At 40.4% G+C, this 12074-nt stretch overlaps 1 protein-coding gene across 1 annotated transcript in view; it reads right to left on the bottom strand.

The window, feature by feature from the left end:
- The window catches only part of GUCY2C (guanylate cyclase 2C), a 73148-nt gene that overhangs the window by 24702 nt on the left and 36372 nt on the right, over positions 1-12074 (bottom strand). The window contains exons 12-15 of the mRNA XM_021690455.1: positions 8979-9084; positions 5848-5910; positions 5222-5293; positions 4658-4762 (exon numbers count right to left, since the gene is read on the bottom strand). Of these exons, the coding sequence (XP_021546130.1) occupies positions 4658-4762; positions 5222-5293; positions 5848-5910; positions 8979-9084 (346 nt within the window). The remainder of the gene's footprint in view (positions 1-4657; positions 4763-5221; positions 5294-5847; positions 5911-8978; positions 9085-12074) is intronic.

The raw sequence follows: 12074 nt of genomic DNA, 5'->3' as shown, positions 1-12074 counted from the left end.
CCTTGGCTGTGGGTACCAGGCCAGGTTAAGAGAGGGAAATTATGAGCAGACAGATTCTAAAGTAATTCTTTCCCTTAGCACCTGACATATTTTATATTTTTATTTATGATCTCTTCTCCCTATGAAAATGTAAACTCTGATAATTTTTGTTCTCTATCTGCAATATCTAGACCAATGTCTGGCACGTATAGATGGGCTCATAAATATTTGTTGCATAAATGGGTCAATTGTTCCTAATAAGGTTAGCCAATGTTGTATATTTATAAGATGGGAAGCATATTGTTTTTATTTAGGGAGAGACTGGTTCCTTTGTTTCCTTACAAAAGTAGGTTCCGATTGGATTTGCTATGGATTGAAGCCTAAAGGGGTGATGTCAGGGAGGGGACTATAAAGTTTGCGTTGGCACAGGCTTTGCTTTGAGATTCAAGACACAAAGGAGTGGTTTCCTGTAGAAGGGTCTGCTGTCTGCTCCCAACAGGAGTAAGCAATACCAGAAGGGGGCCCAGGACCACTCAGATAACAGAGGTTTCCTACCTTGGGGCAGAGAGCCAAAAACACTACCTAAATGTTGACTGGGCATTTTAGGGATTAAAAGGCCCTGTGAAACCCTCTGACTAGGCCCTGTTAATTGGTATTCTAAAATTTCATCTCACGGAAATCAAATGAATCAGCTTTGGTCTAGCCCTCTTATGAAAAACATTTCTATAGATGGTCCCTGACTTACTATGGTTCGACTGACAATTTTTTTTACTTTACAATGGTGTGAAAGTGATATGTATTCAGTAGAGACCATACTTCGAATTTTGAATCTGGATCTTTTCCCGGGCTGGCGATTCATGATGCTGGGCAATGAGCCTCAGACCCCCCAGCCAGCCACTCGATTACAGGGTAAATAACCAATATGCTTATAACTATTCTCTGCTCATACAGCCGTCCTGTTTTTCATTTTCAGTACAGTATTCAGTACATTACATGAGATATTCAACCCGTTATCATAAATAGGCTTGTGTTAGAAATTTTGCCCAACTGTAGGCTAATGTAAGTGTTCTGAGCACATTTAAGGTTGGCCAGGCTAAGCTACGCTGTTTGGTAGATTAGATGTATTAAATACATTTTTGACTTAGGATATTTTCAACTTATGATGGCTTTATGGGGATGTAACCCATTGTAAATCGAGGAAGCGCTGTAATTTTGAAAGACCTGAAATTGTTATTATTAGGAATGTGTGTTTATTTTAAATCAGCATTGATTAAAATGATCATATGAGTTTTCTATGACCTTTTGTTATGAGGTGTTATACTAATATTTTTTCCTTTCATAGAATTAACCATATCTGATTATATTATGCTTTTTACATGTAGCTGGCTTAGAGTTACTAGTATTTTATTTATAATTTTTCCTTCTAATTTCATAAATGTGGTTAGTCTTTAATCATATTTTACTATCAACTTTATGCTAGCCTTGTTGAATGTTAAATGAATTTAGAAGATGTTCATTTTTCATTTAACATTAGGATAGTATTTATGTGGACAATGAGAATTACTTTTTGAAGTTTTAAAGAATTAAGCTGAATCTGGTATTCTCTACAATGGAATTTATAATTTCTTGTATCATTATTGTCCTACTTAAGTTTTTAGTTTTTGAGTCAAACTTTCATGGTTGTATTGCTTCTGAAATTTATTTTTCCTTTTTTAAGACTTCGTAATTTAATAGTCATGAAGTATTCTTTCACAACTGAAAATATCTTTTCCATTGCCTTATTTTTTATTCCTATTTTTGTGTATTTTTGTTTTAAAAATTTTAATTAGAAGTATGAGAGGATGTATGGGTTTTTTTTTTCCAAGTTTTTATTTAAATTCCAGTTAGTTAACATACAGTGTAATATTAGTTTCAGGTGTAGAATTTACTGATTCAACATTTACAACACCCAGTGTTCATCAAAAAAAGTGCCCTCCTCAATCCCCATCACCCACTTAACCCATCCCCCACCCACCTCCCATCTGGTCACCATCAGTTGGTTCTCTACAGCTCAAAGTCTCTTGGTTTTCCTCTTTTTTTTTGCCCCCCCCCATGTTCATTTGTTTTGTTTCTTAAATTCCACATGAGAGAAATCATATGGTATTTGTCTTTCTCTAACTTACTTCACTTAGTGTAATACTCTCTAGCTCCATCCATGTTGTTGCAGATGGCAAGATTTCATTTTTTTATGGCTCAATAATATTCCATGGTATATATATATATACCACCTCTTATTTATCCATTCATCTGTCAATGGACATTTGGGCTCTTTCCACAATTTGGCTATTGTTGATAATGCTGCTATAAACATCAGGGTACATGTATCTCTTCAAATCAGTATTTTTTTGTATCCTTTGGGTAAATATCTAGTAGTGCAATTGCTGAATCATAGGGTAGTTCTATTTTTAGCTTTTTGAGGAAACTCCATACTGTTTTCCAGAGTGGCCGTACCAGTTTGCATTCCCACCAACAGTGCAAGAGGGTTCCCCTTTCTCTACATCCTCCCCAACACACTGCTGTTTCTTGTGTTGTTAATTTTAGCCATTCTGACAGGTGTGAAGTGATATCTCATTGTAGTTTTGCTTTGTATTTCCCTGATGATGAGTGATGTTGTCTGTTGACCATCTGGATGTCTTCTTTGGAAAAATGTCTATTCATGTCTTCTGCCTATTTTTAAACTGGATTATTTGGTTTTTGGGTGTTGAGTTTTCTAAGTTCTTTATAGGTTTTGATACTACCCCTTTATCAGAGATATCATTTGCAAATATCTTCTCCCATTCTGTAGGTTGCCTTTTAGTTTTGCTGCTTGTTTCCTTCGCTGTGCAGAAGCTTTTTATTTTGATGAAATCCCAACGGTTTATTTTTGCTTTTTTCCCCTTGCTTCAGGAGATGTGTCTATTAAGAAGTTGTTGGGGCCAATGTCAAAGCTTTTATGTTTTATATTTTAAAAAAACCTCGTAGGGCGCCTGGGTGGCTCAGTTGGTTAAGCGACTGCCTTCGGCTCAGGTCATGATCCTGGCGTCCCGGGATCGAGTCCCACATCGGGCTCCCTGCTCAGCAGGGAGTCTGCTTCTCCCTCTGACCCTCCTCCCTCTCGTGCTCTCTCTCTCGCAAAAAAACCCCCAAAAAACAAAAAACTCATAAAAGCACTTCAAAATTCTATCTTTTTAGTAATAATTAAACTTTGTAAGTTTCCTTTACTTAGGCCATAGTTATTCCTCTAAATTTTGCATTGAACAGATTATTCTTTTTTTTTTTTTTAAAGATTTTTATTTATTTATTCATGAGAGACAGAGAGAGAGAGAGAGGCAGAGGGAGAAGCAAGCTCCCAAGGAGCAGAGAGCCCGATGCGGGACTCGATCCCAGGACTCCGGGATCATGACCTGAGCCGAAGGCAGACGCTCAACCATCTGAGCCACCCAGGTGCCCCAGATTATTCTTTTAAGAGAAAATAGCATTTAGGGCTATTTTTTTTTTTCCTTGAAGCTAGATTTAAGTTTATGCCACACATTTTGAAAGCTACTCTTCTTTTTATAATTGAAGCTTATTTTAAAAAAATTCTAAGAGATTAATTTAAAAATTTTATTATTTAAAAATTTTATTGTATTGTGAATATTTGGACCTCTTTGAAGTTGCTGCTGCCCCGATTCTTCATATTTTGACTTCGTTGTAGGGAGGACAGTGCCGTTATTTTTAAGAAAATTAAGAAACTGGGTCTGAATGTAGCCCAAAGGCAGTGACCACACGTCGTTGTTTGCTTGGACCCAGTTGCAGTTTCTATCTGCTGTTCCAACATAATTGCTATAGTACCCCTTTCCTTCTCAAAGTATCCTGATAAATTATATGGTCACCTTACCCAAAGGTATTTAAAAGGCTGAAAGCTCTTGTAACAGATGCCCAGAAAGTGCTCAAGGTGAGGTGCAAATATTTCAATGCTCTTTGATGCAATTATCCTGGATTCCTTTCTGCTCCTGCCCATTTCCCCATTCTGGTCCTGTTTCTGCTTGAAACCTGACTTTGTTTCTTGTATGTAAATGGTTCTTGTGTATGCCTGCCTTCTGAACTACCCAGTGATTTGATATTCCTAGCTTGAAGCTTTGTTCTTCCCAGGAACTTGGTTCAGCCCTGTCTTACTTTCTCCTTCTGCTTTGGACTTGCTCAACCAGAATGCCTGACCACATCTGGCAACTCCTGGGCCATCCTCAGTCTCTCCCAAAGGAGAGAAGGGTAGGAATTTAGACTATAGCAGAACCAGGACTTATGGACAAGTCTCCAGTGCTTATTGGGTTAGGGTTGACTATCCATTTTTCTCTTAGTGCAAAAGCAAGTATGTAAGTAAAATAAAATGAATTTAGAGGTAATCACTCACTTTCCCACATCTGTTCTCTGGCTTTTCAAGTCTACACTCTTATTTTTGGCTTGGTTTTGTTTTTTGTTTTTGTTTTGTTTTTGTAAAGATGTAGTAAGACTGGTTGACAAAATCTACGTGATCTAGTTAGGAAGCATATGGACGTACCACTTTTTCCTGATAATTCTCTGATATTATTTCACTGGGTAAACATTTAACATTTCTACTAAATATTCTTTCTTCCCATATGGCTGGCCAGTTAGGAAATTGGAAATGATCATGGTTCCTTACCCGCAGGGATCCTCTCTCGCAGTATTCGATCACCCCGAAGATCATGGTGTCAAGCTTCACTGTGCCGTAGAACTTGGTGAGGTTGTAATAGTCAATCTGAAGCAACTAAGATAACATGTTTAGTTATAAAGCAAGTCAGCCAGAGAGCAGGGCCACAGTAAAAATTAATATGCTAATAAAACATGCCGTGCTTTGGGTCTTTGGGAAGATGTATTATTCCTGATACGTTGGAAAGTCAGTACATTTCTCACGGCCACTACATCTTCCTCAACAGTTTTTCTTTTATCAGCAAGGAGCCTGGAAGACGAACCTTTGACGACACGCAAATAATATCAGGGCCATTTTCTAGGACATGCTAATAGATGTCTAAAATTTTTTACACCATCAAACACCACTCTTCAACTTCTGTTGGTAGAATTTTCAACAAAGAAGTAGAGTTGAGGGCTGAGGGCTTTTTTTGGTCTCCATCCCCCATAACATCTGGCTCCACCAGGGACTTCAGCGCTCAGGGAAGATGGAGTGAAGCTATTTCTCCTTTAAGGATTTCAAGTAAGGGACACATACCTTGTTCAATTCTATCTTCTGTTTCTCAGTGAAATTGCCATCGTTGTGCTTGAGATCCTTTAGAATCACTTGCTGCAAAGATCATTTGAATTAAGGCGATAATGCTGTAGCACGACCACTTCTGTGCATATTATAATAATTTGTTGTGCGTCTATCTTCCCTGTATACTGTAAGCTCTTGAGAGCAGTGACACGATTTTATTGATATTTATATCCCGGGTGCCTAATACCTGCCATAGGCTCAGGTTTGAATGTTTCTTTGAGAATGACTAAATGAAAGGGGAGGGCCCAGGGAGGAAAGAAGATACAAAACCCCCATGTGCGATTGTTGTACTCTCACTGCAGCGAGCCACAGTATCATACTAGGGTAGTTTGGCCAGCTCTGAACTCTTTCATTTCTCCTTTTCCTTCCTATGCTCCACCCCCCTTAAAAATTCTATTTGTCCAGGCTTGTGAGTTTTCTAACCCTTGAAGCAGAGCCCTGCCCATCCCTGTGAAAAGCTCCAGGAACAACCCCTGGAGGCAGCCTGCACCATTGCATGGTCCACATCAGGAGCCAGGGCAAGGATGAGCAGAAGGCCCGGAACACAGCCCGACTGAGAGTTCAGAGAAGCAGAGACTAGTCACCTTTTTGTCGTATTTGCACTGCCGGAGTCTCTGAATTGTGTCTCGTCTCTTGTCATCGTCGATCTGGCACAAGAAAAAGCTAATTATTATAGACACTTCATATCTTGTCGCATCTACTGTGAAGGCAGAGACGGTCTGCCGGGTGGGTGTATCTGTTGGTTCACAGCATGCCGGGAAGGCTTCTGGCAAAACTGTGACAATTGCCTTGTGTTTCCCTGTCACTACTCATCTTCCCTCCCCACCAGGGTCTTCTTCCCAGGTATCTACCTCTCATCCTTACCTCTGGGTCTTCCTCCCTCTTCCTCCCTTCTTAAGGCCTGTCAGCCAGGGATTTCCTTTGCTTCCTTCTCTCCTGGCCCATTCTGCTGGGAATCATTGTCTGTAGCTAGAGACAGGTGCTCCTAGGGGAGCCTGTTGTGCTCTTGAGTTGCAAACTCACACCTCAGCGTTCAATTAGCAAAGCAAGTGAGGACACTGGGTGGGGTGCCTAAGGGGGGAGCCCCATCAGCTCTGGGTTCAGCGGAGAGTTGCCAGATCATCAGATTTGTCAAAAGAAGCTGGTAATATGGATTTTCCTATGCCATTCCAAAATTTTTATATTTGGCAATTAATTTTAGAAGATGTTAAATATTAAATGAAACCACACACACACACACACACACACACACCTGCAGGCTAGATAGGGCTCTTGGTCTGCCAGACTTCTGGTCTCAAGGCAGAAAAAAGATTGAGAAATAGTGCATCTTTTAATTTGGTTCTCATAGAAACCTGTGATGTATTATGATATTGGTTAAAACTTACCTCGTTAGGACCTTTTGAGATGTGAGCAAAATAAACTATATCAAATTCCAAGCATGATGCCTGGCACAATGCAGATTAACAAATGTCAGATGTCTTCTCTTCCTCTTCTCATTTTACTAATGGGCCACATACGGGTTAAATGACACTAAGTGTCACATATGGGCATGCCAAAATCTGAGCTTGCTGCCTTGTCTCATATTCTTTTTTCTGAGCCCTCGATTAGTTCATTTAAACTATTTGAACCTCAGTACTTCATCTGGGAAATTCTAACTGACAGGTTCCTGGGCATCAAATGCAATAAAGCTTGTGCAATTTTCTTGCAAATTTGAGTGTTTTATCCTCAAACGAGTTATCTTCATCTTTTTCATTGTTTTCATCTGTTATTCATCCCTTTGAACTTCCTGACTTCTCTCCTTGTCTGCTTTGGTTTTCTGCCCCTTTCTGTCCTCGTACAGGGATGTACTCTTTCTCATCCCATCCTGTGGTCTTGTTTCCTTATCTCTGCCTTCAGCACACATGCACATCCGGGACTTGAACCATTTCCTGTCTGGTGCTGCGGCATTTCCACCTCTGGCTGACTTTGGCTGACCTCCTTGGGCTTTCTCCCTGCTCCATCTGACTCACAGTGCTGGAAGACCTCTCTTGACAGTTAGTCCTTGGCCACCTGCTTCCCAGCCTGCCTGAAACTCAGTGTGACTGTGACGGTCCATGCCTCGAATCACCTCCCTGGTCCCTCTCTTAAACTTTTTGTCCCAAAGATTTAGTCCTTAGCCAGGTGAGTGGTTAATCTGATGAATTCATGCATAGAAATTGTGTAATGTCTGATGAGGGATGGATGGGTTATATTTCTAGGAATATCTATATTTGAAGAAAACAGAGACCTAGTATTTTAGGCTACATCAAAAAGAACAAATATGAAATGTGGGGTTTGAGGCAGTGGGGGAGGCTTGTGAGGAGTGGAGGCATGGCTGGATGTGCGCAGAGGTGGGCCACGTGGGAGCCCATCCTGGAGTCATACCAGAGGTGGAGGAGCACTCACTCCTTCTAGAGGTCTCCTCCCCCCTTCCTGGGGTACTGTCAATTAGTCATTTAGGTCCAAAAATTCTCTCTTGGGAAGTCTGATAGTCTTACGGTCATTTGCACCTTTCTGTGAATTACTGCAAGATGGATTTTATCCTGACGCTTGCCTGAGATAGAGTGGTCTTTGCAAATAGAAGTCTTATGTGTGAGGTTCCCAATGCAACAGGAGGGTCAGTCAGAGCAGGAGCATTACTGGGCGCAAGGGAGATCTAGTCCTTGTAGAGCGTGAGGGCATCCTAGCTCTTAGAGTGCGACATGCAGGAGATGGACATACCTGACCCAGCTGCAATTGTACTTTTGCTGGTTTTAGGCAGGGAGGCATCTCAAGCCACACTATCCTATTGACTTGGCCCTAGGCTGAGGAACCCCACCATGCCCTTCATGTGGAGGTTCTGGGTCTCCTTCTCTTAGTGTGCTTTGGTCTAAAAACTCTGTAAGAATATGGTGAATGGTAGGTTTTAGGATCTTAGACTTCACAGTTAGACAAGACTAGGTTCAAACTGTGACCATGTTCCCCAGGTTCTAGCCCTGTTACCTCCCAGGGTTTGTCGGGGGAAGATGAAATGGGTCAATGCCCCTGGCACGGGAGAAGTGCTCAGTAAGTGTCAACTCTTATTATTTGCAGTAATCCTACTCATTAGCTGTGCGTGACCCTGTACTGTTTCCTAACCCCACATCCTTTGGTTTCCTCATCAGCAAAGTTATGATAAAGTTTAACTCGTGCGCTCCTTCTGGCGAGCACTGCAGATGAGATGATTGGGATCCAGCACTGGCTGTGCCCAAGGGGAGTGATTATTCCTGGCTGCTGTGATGTGTCCTGGCAGAGGGAGAATGCAGGCAAATGTCAGCAGAGGCCTCTTTCTTCAGCAATGAGCAAGATAAGCATACATCCTTAGCATGGGCAGAGTAGTAGCCAAGGCTTAGGGGGGCTCAAATGCTCTACTTATTTCTACATCGCTACCATGACAAATGCACACCATATGCATTTCCCTTCTGGGTCAGAGGCAAAGAATGAGTAACACACCAAATCTCAGCCTCCACTGAAGTGTTCATTGGATCAACCAGCTGACATTTAGGACACTGGAGGATCAATGGAAAGACGGGAGCTGAGAATTAGAAAATGTCCACGTCTTAGATTCTCAAGCAGAGGATCCCTGCTTGGCCCATTTCTTACCGTGTTACCGGCCTTGTCAAATACCTGGCAAGTTGCACCAGCCCTAGCATTCTTCAACAGGTGAGGTTCATCTTACCTTCAGGCTAATATGGTTAGTCTCATTGGTCTCCAGAGGAAAGATATTTTCAGAAGGAATGTGGGACCATTTTTTCTGACGGAGTTCATATTCTTTTTTATATTTTCTGTGAAAGGAATAGAACCAGTCAGTAGGTTTTTATTAACATTCATGTCATTTAGCTTCTGAACACTAAGAGAAATTTAGAACCCTGACATTCTCAGGTAGATATGTGGTGAGAGATGTTAGCCCAGTGGTGTGATTCCATGTTCTGCAAACTGGTGAATGCTGGCCATTAGGTCAGCTGTAATGATTTCTGATGGTAGTTTAACTTTTTCTTTCTTTCTTTTCTTCCCTTCTTTCTTTCCATTTCATTTTCTCAGGTCCTTCACTAAGGCAGCCCTTCACTATTATAAAGAATCTGAACTGATGACATGGAAAGAGTAAGGAAAAAACAGAAACAATTCAAAACTGGTAAGCTTGAAAAGCAAATATGTTAATTTTTAAAGTCACCAGAGAATACACCAGATTCCTAAACAAGCCAGTTCTTCTTCTTCTTCTTTTTTTTTTTTTAAAGATTTTATTTATTTATTTGACAGAGAGAGACACATCGAGAGAGGGAACACAAGCAGGGGGAGTGGGAGAGGGAGAAGCAGGCTTCCCGTGGAGCAGGAAGCCCGATGCAGGGCTCGATCCCAGGACCCTGGCATCATGACCTGAGCCAAAGGCAGATGCTTAACGACTGAGCCACCCAGGCACCCCAACAAGCCAGTTCTTCTTATGCATTTGTGCCTTTAAGAATATGTGTATAGGGCGCCTGGGTGGCTCAGTTGGTTAAGTGACTGCCTTCGGCTCAGGTCATGATCCTGGAGTCCCAGGATCGAGTCCCACATCGGGCTCCCTGCTCAGCGGGGGGTCTGCTTCTCCCTCTGACCCTCTTCCCTCTCGTGCTCTCTGTCTCTCATTCTCTCTCTCAAATAAATAAACATATAAATCTAAAAAAAAAAAAGAATATGTGTATAAAGAAAATAGAAAAGCACAGAGAAAATGTAACATGTATTTCAGCATTCAAAATGTCAATTTTTTAAGTGTTTCCCCCAGATAGTACAGATAAAGCAGAATCCTTGGGTTATAGGAAACACTTACAACTTTACAGATATTGTCAAATTATTTTCCAAAGTGGTTATACTACTTACACCTTCCCAACATGAGAATTCCCGTTTCTTCCGGATTCTTAACATTTGGTATTATTAAACTATTTTTTTTTTTACCATTATGATGTACGTGAGATGGTGTTTATTGTTTTATGTTTCATTTTTCTATTACAGAGAGATCCAATATCTTTTCAAATACTTTCTAGATATTTTATAGAACATACAGTTATATATTCATTCACAATTTTGCCCATATATCATAATTTACATGAGTTCCTTATATATTCTGCAAAACAGATCTTTTGTCCTTTTGAGTTGCAAATACTTTCTTCTAGTTTATTGCTTATTTTAACTTTGTTGTAAGGAACATTTAGTTTTTATTATGGCCCCATTTATTTTGTTTCTTCTATGACGTTTCTATCTTAGAAATATTTTCCTACTTGAGATCATAAAGTCCTTTTCTATTAATTTCCTCTAAGTTTTGAAGTTTGAATTTCACATTTAAGTCTTTATTCCATTTATAATCCGTATGGAATGAACTCTATATTTGTGTATGGTTTCAGGTAGGATTTTAATTTCATTTTTTCCATGTTGCAAGCCTACCGTGCCATCATTTTCCAATTGACTTGTAATGTCACCTCTAGCATATTCCAAATTCTCATGCTTGCTGTGTCTGGTTCTAGAATCTGAATTTTTCCATTGACCTATTTGTCCTTGAGTTTATCTTTGCTTGTGGTTATTTGACAAACTTCTACTCACCTTCTTAGGTCATTCATGATGCCTTTCTTATTGGATTCTAAGCAGAAATGACTATTTTCTTCCTATGCTTCCATCTAACTCTGAGTATTCCTCTACTAAATACATATAAAATAGCATATTATTGACCAATGATTAACCAATGGGGCAAAGAAGGCTTGTAGCCTTAAAGGCTCTCATCTCTGCATTCGAAGAGACTCTTGGGACCCTACAGAGCCACGTGTCATTCATATTGAATCAGAGGATGCCATAAATCATTCACTATTTTCCTTATATAGGCAGTTGTAATGGAAAACTATAAGAATAACATCTGTCTACCAGATCTCCTTGTGGGCACACCATTGCTCCAGCCAGACAGGACACACCTGTCTCTTCCTGTTTCCATCTGTTACTGTCTTTTACCTTGTGATTCCCCCCGATCTGAAGCTGACACTCATTTGGACTCGGTTCCTGAAGGGCATCAGCCACATCTGTGACCTTGCTATTGACTGGCTTTATTCTCCTCAAATTTTGGTTTCTGGTTATCTTCAACTAAATGGCCAGCATACACTGTATATGTGTATATACAGCTCAAATTTGGGGTAATGCAGAGTTACAGGAGTCAAGTTCTGCCTTCAGACTGAACAGAACATTCTACTTCCTTTCTTGGAGAAACCTTTAACTGACATCCAATAGAGTGGACTCTCATGAGAAAGTACAGTGCCACACCGATAAAAGCATGTGATACGAAGAGAAAAACTGTTTTCTGGTTCAGTTGGGAAATGGGGGTGATCCTGACAATATAATAGGATGGAAAGTTTTATGTGTTTAACATAACAGATTAGCATAGTGTGGTATTCACTCATTCATTTATATATTCAACAAATATTTCTGAGCATATGGTATGCGTCTAACACTGTGCTGGGCACTTCATCTGTCCAAATTAAGTAGAACAACCATGGAACTGATGGTCAGAAGGCTTGAGTGCTAGTTTTGGCCTTACAACCACCTGGTGATGTGACTCCAGACAAGCCATTTGGTTTTCTGGGTCTCTTTCCCCAGGCTAAAATGGGAGGTGTGAAGTAGATGATTTCTAAAGACTCCTCCAGCCTGAACACTATATAATATAGAGATTGAAATGTCCCACAAAATACCAATAATACAGCAGAAGAGCTGTTTCCATCTATAGGATGCCTATTATATGGCAGTCACTATCCACACTTTATTT

The sequence above is a fragment of the Neomonachus schauinslandi genome, chromosome 5 (assembly GCF_002201575.2).
Source record: "Neomonachus schauinslandi chromosome 5, ASM220157v2, whole genome shotgun sequence".
Classification (NCBI taxonomy): domain Eukaryota; kingdom Metazoa; phylum Chordata; class Mammalia; order Carnivora; family Phocidae; genus Neomonachus; species Neomonachus schauinslandi.
The sequence above is the reverse complement of the archived record's forward strand: the minus strand, read 5'-3'. Positions and strand labels throughout refer to the sequence as shown.